General features: G+C 45.7%; 1 protein-coding gene across 1 annotated transcript in view; it reads left to right on the top strand.

Moving 5' to 3' along the window:
• Positions 1 to 8,889, top strand: part of Ret (ret proto-oncogene) — a 55,090-nt gene extending 46,201 nt beyond the window's left edge. Inside the window, exons 17-20 of the mRNA XM_070020830.1 lie at positions 1,064 to 1,201; positions 2,814 to 2,913; positions 4,132 to 4,279; positions 5,964 to 8,889. Of these exons, the coding sequence (XP_069876931.1) occupies positions 1,064 to 1,201; positions 2,814 to 2,913; positions 4,132 to 4,279; positions 5,964 to 6,121 (544 nt within the window). The 3' untranslated portion in view covers positions 6,122 to 8,889. The remainder of the gene's footprint in view (positions 1 to 1,063; positions 1,202 to 2,813; positions 2,914 to 4,131; positions 4,280 to 5,963) is intronic.

Here is an 8,889-nt window from a genome sequence, read left to right on the forward strand (position 1 = left end):
CACTGCCTTCCAGAATGTTCTATGATCCACAGACATGCACCATAGGCCATGAAGACTCAACTGCTAAGCAAATTTAAACAGAAGTATAAGCTGGGCGCCAGTGGCTCACGCCTGTAATGCTAGCTTCTTGGGAGGCTGAGATCTGAAGATCCAAGTCAGCCTAGGCAGGAAAGCCCATGAAACTCTTACCTCCTATTAACTATCAAAAACCAGAAGTGGAAGTTGTGGCTCAAGTGGTAGAGCAACAACCTTGAGTGAAAAAGCTAAGCGACAGCACCTAAGCTCTGAGGTCAAGCCCCAGTATTTGCACAAAAACCAAAAAATAAAAATAAGAATAAGAATAAGCAGTAGTCTGCTAATTGCAAAAAAGTGCCTGTAAAAGAATTGAAAAATATAAAGAAAAATGCCAGGAGGAGACTCATGAGTCTCTGAGGCCACCCTAGCCCAACCTCTCCTGCTAACTTCTGCTCAGGCATGGAATCTTCTAGAGCTTCCTGTGGTATGCATGTACAGACTTCTTATCTCCATAAATAGACTCAAGTGACCCATGCTATTTTGTGGTCATTTTATTCCCACTTCAATGTAAGTTTTTTTTCACAGTGAAATATTTCTCAAGACCTTTCTTTTTTGTTTTAAGGGGGTTTTTTTGGTTGTTGTTGTTGCTTTGCCAGTCCTGGGGCTTGCCTTCATGGTCTGGGCATTGTCCCTGAGCATTTTTGTTCAAGGCTAGCCCTCTATCACTTGAGCCACACATCCATTTCTGAATTTTTTATGTGTGCTTAATTGGAGATAAGAATTTCACACATTTTCTTGCCTGGGCTGGCTTTGAACCATGATCTTCAGAGCTCAGACTCCTGAGGAGCTAGGATTACAGGCGTGAGTCATGGATACATGGCTGTTCTGAGATTTAATGAAAGTCTTGTGGCCCACAGGAAAGGTGAAAGAATTGTTCTGGACCTCCTAAGCCCCATCACCACACCCAGGCTGGAAGCTGGCACTAGGTCTCACTGAGGAGGCCGCAGAGCCAGGGGGGAGGTGTTCACGTGTCTGCTTCTCCCTGCAGATGGTCTTTTGGGGTTCTGCTGTGGGAAATTGTGACCCTGGGGGGCAACCCCTACCCTGGGATTCCTCCTGAGCGGCTCTTCAACCTTCTCAAGACTGGCCACCGCATGGAAAGGCCGGACAACTGCAGCGAGGAAATGTGAGAGGGGATTGCCGTACTCAGATATCTTCCAGCCCTGAGACCTCAGGCCTTGGGCCCTGGGGGGTGGGGGAGTGGAAGGCAGAGGTTATACCAGGAACCACCCTTGGCTATGAGGCAGATGCTAAGGACTCAGACAGCAAAGTGGGGTCGGGAGGAGAGGTTCTTCTGAGAATAGATGGAAGCAGGAATCCATTTGATGTGAGCTGAAGGCCTTGTGGGGGGGGGGTGTCTGTTGGGGAGCAAGCAAATGGAGATGCCAGGGACAGGCAGGGTAGTCTGGACTTCAGCTCCAAGGATCTCTCCACTCCAGTTAAATCAGGGTATTCAAACAGATACAGACTCAGGAAGCTGTGATCTAAAGGATGTTTGAGGCCAGCCAGTACAGAAAAGTCCTTGAGATTTGTGTCTCCACAATAGCTAGCAGAAAGGCAGGCTGAAAGTGTTGAAGCATAGCTCAAGTGTAGAGTGCTAGCTGAGCAAACAAGTGGAGCAAGCTTGAGGCTTGTGAGTTCAAACAGCAGTATCAGCACCAAAACAAAAACATTAAAATAAGAAAAAAAAAAAACAGATGCTGATGGCTCACATCTATAATCCTAGCCACTCAGTAGTACGCTGAGGATTGCAATTCAAAGCCAGCCTAGCAAGGAAGGTCCATGAGACTTTTATGTCCAGTGAACCAGCAAAAAACTGGAAATGGAGATTTGGCTCAAGTAGTAGAGCGCCAGCCTTGAGTGCAAAAGCTAAAGTACAGCAGCCAGGCCTTGAGTTCAAGTTCCAGTACCAGCACAAAAAAAGAAAGGGGTGGGGGAGAAAGGAAAATAAAGGAGAGAAAAGAGCAGAGGAGAGAAGAAGGGAAGAGAAGGAAGGGGAAGCCAGGTGCTGGTAGCTCACACCTGTAATCCTAGCTACTCAGGAGGCTGAGATCGAGGATCATGGTTTAAAGCCAGCCAGGGCAGAAAAATCTGTGAAAACTTACCTCCAAATAGCAACCAGAAAACCAGAAGTGGTGCTGTGGCTCAAGTGGTAGAGTGCTAGCCTTGAGCTGAAGAGCTCAGGGACAATGCCCTAGCCCAGAGTTCAAGCCCCACGACCAACAAAAAAAAGAGAGAAGGAAGGGGAGAAGAGAAGAAGAGAGGGGAGAAGAGAGATAGGAGAGGAAAGGAAGAGAGGGAGAGAAGAAAGGAGAGGAGAGGATGAGGGGGAGATGAGAGAGGAGAGGAGGGGGAAGAAAAGGAGGGGAGGGGAAGAAAAGGGAGGAGAAAGGAGAGAACGAGAGGGGAGAAGAGAGAAGGGGAAGAGAGGAGGTGAGGGAAGGAGAAGAGAGGGAATGGGAGAGGAGAAGTAGGGAGGGGAAGGGAAGAGAGAGGAAGGAGAGAAAAGCAACAATTACCCTCTTGTCCATTAGAGGGCAGACCCTCCAGGATGCTGGACCACCATGCTGGGCCCTAAGGCTCTGGGTCTGGAGTTATGCATGCCCATCCCTGGCAAGTCTCAGATGGTCAGCGATACACTCACAGCTTTGGGGCTGAGGTTCAGCAGGCTGGGGTGAGTCCTGGTGAGCCTGGCTGGCCCTGCTGACTCATCACTGCCAGTCTGCTCTTCCTTCCAGGTATTCCCTGATGCTGCAGTGCTGGAAACAGGAACCAGACAAGAGGCCAGTCTTTGCAGACATCAGCAAAGACCTGGAGAAGATGATGGTGAAGAGCAGAGTGAGTTGCAGAGCCGCTGCACGGAGGCTTTCGGCCCTGATGCCCCAGTGCGGGGAGCAGGGCGGCTGGCCGCAGGGTGGCTGGCCACAGAGAGAGGGGGCATAGGTCCCCACTTGGAGGAGGCTTCAAGCAGTCTTTGGGGCTTGTTTGCAAATCAGGAAGAAAACAAAAACCAACAACATCAGAATAAACCAATGCAATTCATACTTTGACACAGGTACCCATAGGAAGAGAAATTCCAACCCCCAAGGCATCACTGACAATACTGGAATGCTAGAATGTTACATAGTGGGGGTGGGGGGAGAGGGGGACTGTAACATCCAGGAATGCTCAGCCCTTCTAAACACCCACCTGCTGTCACCACCTACAGCCCACAGGAATGGGAGCCCAGCCATGCCAACTCTTTTGACGGTTAAGAGGTTATTTAGAATCCCAAAAGTCCAATAGGGACCAAATTCAACTTGTCTGAGCATCTATCAGCCCATACTCTTCTAGCTGAAAAACCTGTAAGTATCCAGGCACCCGTGGCTCACACCTATAATCCTAACTACTCAGGAGCCTGAGATTTTAGGATTGAGGTACAAAGCTAGTCCAGGAAGAAAAGTCTGTGAAACTCACCTCCAATTAACCACCACAAAGTTGGAAACTGAGCTGTGGCTTGAGTGCTACAGTGCCAAGCTTGAGAGGAAAAGCTAAGGAACAATGTTCAGGCCTGGAGTTTAAGCCCTGGTTCTGGGCTCTAGGCATGGCTGGGTATGTCAGGCCTCAGTGCCAGTCTGATGGGAGAGGGACTTTGTTCTTGCCAAGAGGCCAATAACAAGGTTGAAGACACAGCCAGAGCTGCTGTCTTAAAGAGCTTGGAGTGTCCTCAAAAGCAGCTAAGGGAGCAGGGCACCCATGGCCCATGCCTATAATCCTAGCTACTCTGGAAGCTGAGATCTGAGGGAGGTGGTTTAAAGCTAGCCAAGGCAGGAAAGTCTGTGAGACTTTTATCTCTAACCACCAGAAAACCAGAAGTAGAGCTGTGACTCAAGTGGTAGAGCACAAAAGCCTTGGTCACAAAAGCTCAGGGACAGCAGCCAGACCCTGAGTTCAAGCACTCTAGACCGGCGCGCTCACGTGTGCGCACACACACACACACACACACACACACACACACACACATGCACACATGCAGCCAAGGGCCAAGGGAAGCAGCTATCTTTCTCTCTCTTTCAGGATTACTTGGACCTGGCTGCATCTACACCATCTGACTCACTGCTTTACGATGATGGCCTGTCGGAGGAGGAGACACCCTTGGTGGATTGTAATCAGGCCCCCCTCCCGCGTACCCTTCCCTCCACGTGGATTGAAAACAAACTCTATGGTAGAATTTCACATGCATTTACCAGATTCTAGCAGCTAGTGTTTCCTCTGTACTCTCCTGTCTGTAATGCTTTTTATCTTTTGTTTTTTATTTTATAAAGAGTGTCTCTGACGGGCAAGAAATCAAAATGCCACCAATTCTTTTCTTTGTTAAATGTCCAACTTTGCATCCAGTTTTGACATTCAGACATTTTTTTAATTTATTTATTTTGCAATTGTGTCTTCCTTTAAAAGGAAAAAAAAAAGGATGTGAAAATAAATATCATGACCAGACAATTTAAGATGACACAGGAGAAATTAATTCCATCAGGGCAGAATTCTCAGGGGATATGGAGAAGCTTGATTTAAGCCATTTCCTGGGTAGGGAAACAAATTAGTTCCTTTTGATTTTGTTTCTTGGATGAATTGACTTGATCTGTGGATGAATTTAATTGAGGACGATGTAGCACTCCAAGTTCTGGGGAGAACACAGCCAGGAGACTTCTAGTGACCTCTCCTGGGCTGGTAGATTCTTCCAGAAAGCCACCCAGGTTTCTCTTCCCCTGTCACATGTCCAGCAGAAGCCTGACAGGTCCTGGGCTAACCTTCCCACACAACACCCCCCCCCCAAAAAAAAAAACCACTATTATTTTCACATCCTTTGCACCCTCATCATGATGATTGTGCTAAACGTTGGAGCTCATGCTTCCTAAAGAATATAGTCTGTGGTGCTGTGGCCTTGTATTTCATAGTAAACATGGTTCTTGGCCAAAACTCTCTTCTTTTGTCTTGGATTAAATATTTGAGATTTTTCTGTTTCCTAACTTCATCATGGGTCATTTTGAAAATGTGGGGTCTCAAGCGAAGATGGTTCAGAATTTCTTCAGGCTTCCTGACTCATGGGATTCCCCAAACACACACCTGGCTTTGGGTCTTAGCATTACACATCATAGGTTAGGTGCTAAGGGTGTTTGGGGCTGGGAAGTACTGTCAGCATGTACCCTCTCTGAGGAAGAAGCATTTCTTTGGAAGCTAAAATGACAGACTAGTACATTTTATCTTTGTCTTGAGAAAACATTTTATGGAATGTTTCTACCTCAGAAACCCATTTTAGTATAGAAACATGGTGATGGTTTTCACTGCTTTAGGAAACCAGTTTAGCAGTCTAATAAATATACATCAGATTTGAGAGTCTAAAACTTAATTAAGAAAAAAGATAAGGTTACAGGCTTATGCCTGTAATCCTCAGGAGGTGGAGATTTGAGAATTACAGTTAGAAGCCAGACAGGGCAGGAAAGTCTGTGAGACTCCAATTAACTACCCCCAAAGCCAAAAATGGAGCTGTGGCTCATGTGGTAAGAGCACCAGCCTTGAGCAGAAAAAGCCAAGTGAGTGTGCACCCAAGGCCCTGAGTTCAAGTCCCAGTACCGGCATACAAAAATACATCCATAAATAAATAAAAACATGTAAAATTCAAAATCAGCAGTGTCTGCTAAGTTTATATTTACCATGACATCATGTGCTATTTCCCCTGAAACAGAACAAGTGTTTTTTGGAAAACCTGGACCACAAAAACCCAAACGCAAATTGGCACAAGTAAACACAGTTTGGTTTGAACCTCAAAGGGAGTTTTGCCAAGGCTTTACTGTCTGCACATGAAGTCTGAATTCTTCAGTGCAGAACAAATGATCTGTTTTCATTTTTAGGGATGTCAGACCCGAACTGGCCCGGAGAGAGTCCTGTACCACTTACGCCATCAGCTGTCACTAACACGGGGTTCCCAAGATATGCAAATGATAGTGTATATGCTAACTGGATGGTTTCACCCTCAGCGGCAAAATTAATGGACACGTTTGATAGTTAACATTTCCTTGTACAAGGTAATGAATTCACCAAAGGGACCAAGGACGCCACGCCCTTTTCTCTGTGTACATCAGTCACGCTGGCCCAGACAAACACCAGTTCCCAGGTGGCAGATTCGCTTTCAATAGTTTCTTGGAATTGTTTTTCCCCAAAGTGCTTTTCCCTCCATTGGTTTTCCCTTCTAGTGGACCTGTGCCATTCGATGAGTGATCTGGTCTTGGTAGCTTAAATATTCCTTTCCTGCCAGGCACTGGTGGCTCACACCTGTAACCCTAGCTCCTCAGGAGACTGAGGTCTGAGGATCAAAGTTCAAAGCCAGCCTGGACAGGCAAGTGTGTGAGACTTTATCTCCAGTTAACTGCCAAAAAGAAAAAAGAAAAAAAGCTGAAAGTTGAGGTGTGGCTCAAGTGGTAGAGCACTAGCTCTGAGCAGAGAGCTCAGGGACAGTGCCCAGACCATGAGTAGAAGTTCAAGCCCCAGGACTGGCACACACAAAAGAAACATTCCGTTCCTGTTAGTGCCAGGCAAGATCCTCAACTGGCCTGTGCTCCATCAGTAGCCACAGCGGGCTTCATGTTAATGTGTTCAAGTTCACCAATCACTACCTTGGATCTGAAATTGTACCCAAAATAGTTTTGATTCTTTTGTTACCCCCCCAAACAGTATTACAGTTTAAATGAAGCACACACCACACACACACACACACACACACACACACACACACACAGTAGGGGAAAATGACAGGAATCACCTGTCCTCTTTCAGAATAAGAGCTCAGCCATGGCAAAGCCCAACAGGGCTGGGGTTGGGGTGGGTGGAGACCTCAGGACTGGGCCTCTGCTCAGTGATTGAGATCCTAAGATTAGTTTTTGTACAATCTCATAAGCTTTTTTAGGAAAACACCTAGTTTTTAATCAGTGATTAAAGTGATTCTTAGAGTTAGCACAATGGCGAGATTTGCTGCAGTCTTGCTGTCATGTCGCAGCTGAAGGGGAACGAGCTGTCCCACTATGTTGCTTACTGTGGCCCTTCTGTGCTCAGTACTGAGTGACCACATCCCCTGACCAGAAGAGGGAAAAGCCAGGGGCCAGTGTCCCACACTTGTAATCCTAGCTTCTCAGGAAGCTGAGATATGAGGATTGTGGTTGAAAGCTGGCCCAATCAGAAAGATCCATGAGATTCTTTATCTCCAATTAACCAGCAACATACCCGAAGTGGAGGCATGGCTCAAGTGGTAGAGCACCAGCCTTGAGCAAAAAAGCCAAGTGAGAGCACAATGCCCTGAGTTCAAGTCCCAGTGCTGACATAAAAGAAAGGGGGGGAGGGTTGAAGAAAGGGAGAACTTGGAGTGTCTTGGGATACTAGCAAAAGAGACCTTACACTGTGAATGGTACCCCACCACCACAGTGCTCCCGGCCACCACCCCCACCCCCACATCACAGCATTCTCTTCTGCATCAGGAGCAGGTGGCCATGTCACATTTTATCTTGTCATGTCACATTATATCTTCTCAGCTCGCTCCTAAAGGGACAATTGTGTGCATTTTAGAAGCATTACTGTCAATGATAGAGGACTGTAACACCTTTCAGTGTAAGTATGATGTGGAAGCTAAGCATCTCAACTTACTCCTGTAATCCCAGCTATTTAGGAGGCTGAGATCTGAGGGTAGCAATTTGAAGTCTGTCCAGGCAAACAATTCTATTAGCTACTTAGCTGCAATTAGCCAGGAAAAAAAAAAGATGGTAGAAATGTAGCTTAAGTAGTAGAGCACCAGCCTAGAGAGAAAATGCTAAGGGAGAATGTCCAGGTCCTGAGTTCAAGTCCTGGTATTGTCAACAAAACAAACAGTATATGGAAAGCGTATATTTCAGTTCTCAGGGCTCATGTGGGAGGTCATGGATAAACTTTTGCTGTAATTTGTCATTCATTGCTGCTAAAGGAAGACTTTTTGGTTTCTTCAAGTCTGACTCCAATCCATACATAAGGTTCTTAGAGTTTTCTGTCACTGGAACATGGCCACAGACACACAGGGATCCTCCAGGCCCTTGGGAGTAATTTGTTGGAAGACCTAATAACTCATTTGGCTATCCCAGAAATGTCAATTTATAGAAAAGAATCACAGCACCAGAACACTGCCAGGTCTCCAGACTTTCATCACGGTGGTGGGACTTTCAGTAGTCCCAATAAAATATCATATTTCACAATCATTTTACCAAAGCAATGGCATTATGGGGTCTTGACTGGCCAAGGTGGCTTGAAGGGGTGATTACACCTTATCATAGTGTGTGTTCATGAATACTCTGCAAAGATATGTCATGTGGCTTCACAAACACAGTGATTAAATCTTTTTCAGATATCATGGTAAACTTTTGATTTTCTGATGTGAGAGACTTATTACATGCAAAAGGAAGAATAAACTCGTATTATTAACTATGCCTACACAGTTAAGTGTGAATTGCTATAGCACATTTGTTTTCCTAGGAGATGAGAGTTAAGCTCTGGGTGGAAATGACTGACTTCATATTTGGGCATGAATATTTGCCTATGGACCCACTTGTCTGTCTAAACTGTGCTAATAAGTATAAGAACTACACTTAAGAGTTTTAGCAGAAAGAATTTTCATCCACATGTAACAGAAATTACTAAGTATGACTGGGTATTAAGTGCTAATGTATCAGCTATTGAGATTTGTTTTTTAAGTCATTTAAGAAAGGTTATTTACCCATATAATTGTGTTAATTTGCTTTTGTAATCAAGGTGACTAAGGAA

The sequence above is a fragment of the Dipodomys merriami genome, unplaced genomic scaffold (assembly GCF_024711535.1).
Source record: "Dipodomys merriami isolate MVZ:Mamm:240054 unplaced genomic scaffold, mDipMer1.0.p SCAF_14, whole genome shotgun sequence".
NCBI classification, from domain to species: domain Eukaryota; kingdom Metazoa; phylum Chordata; class Mammalia; order Rodentia; family Heteromyidae; genus Dipodomys; species Dipodomys merriami.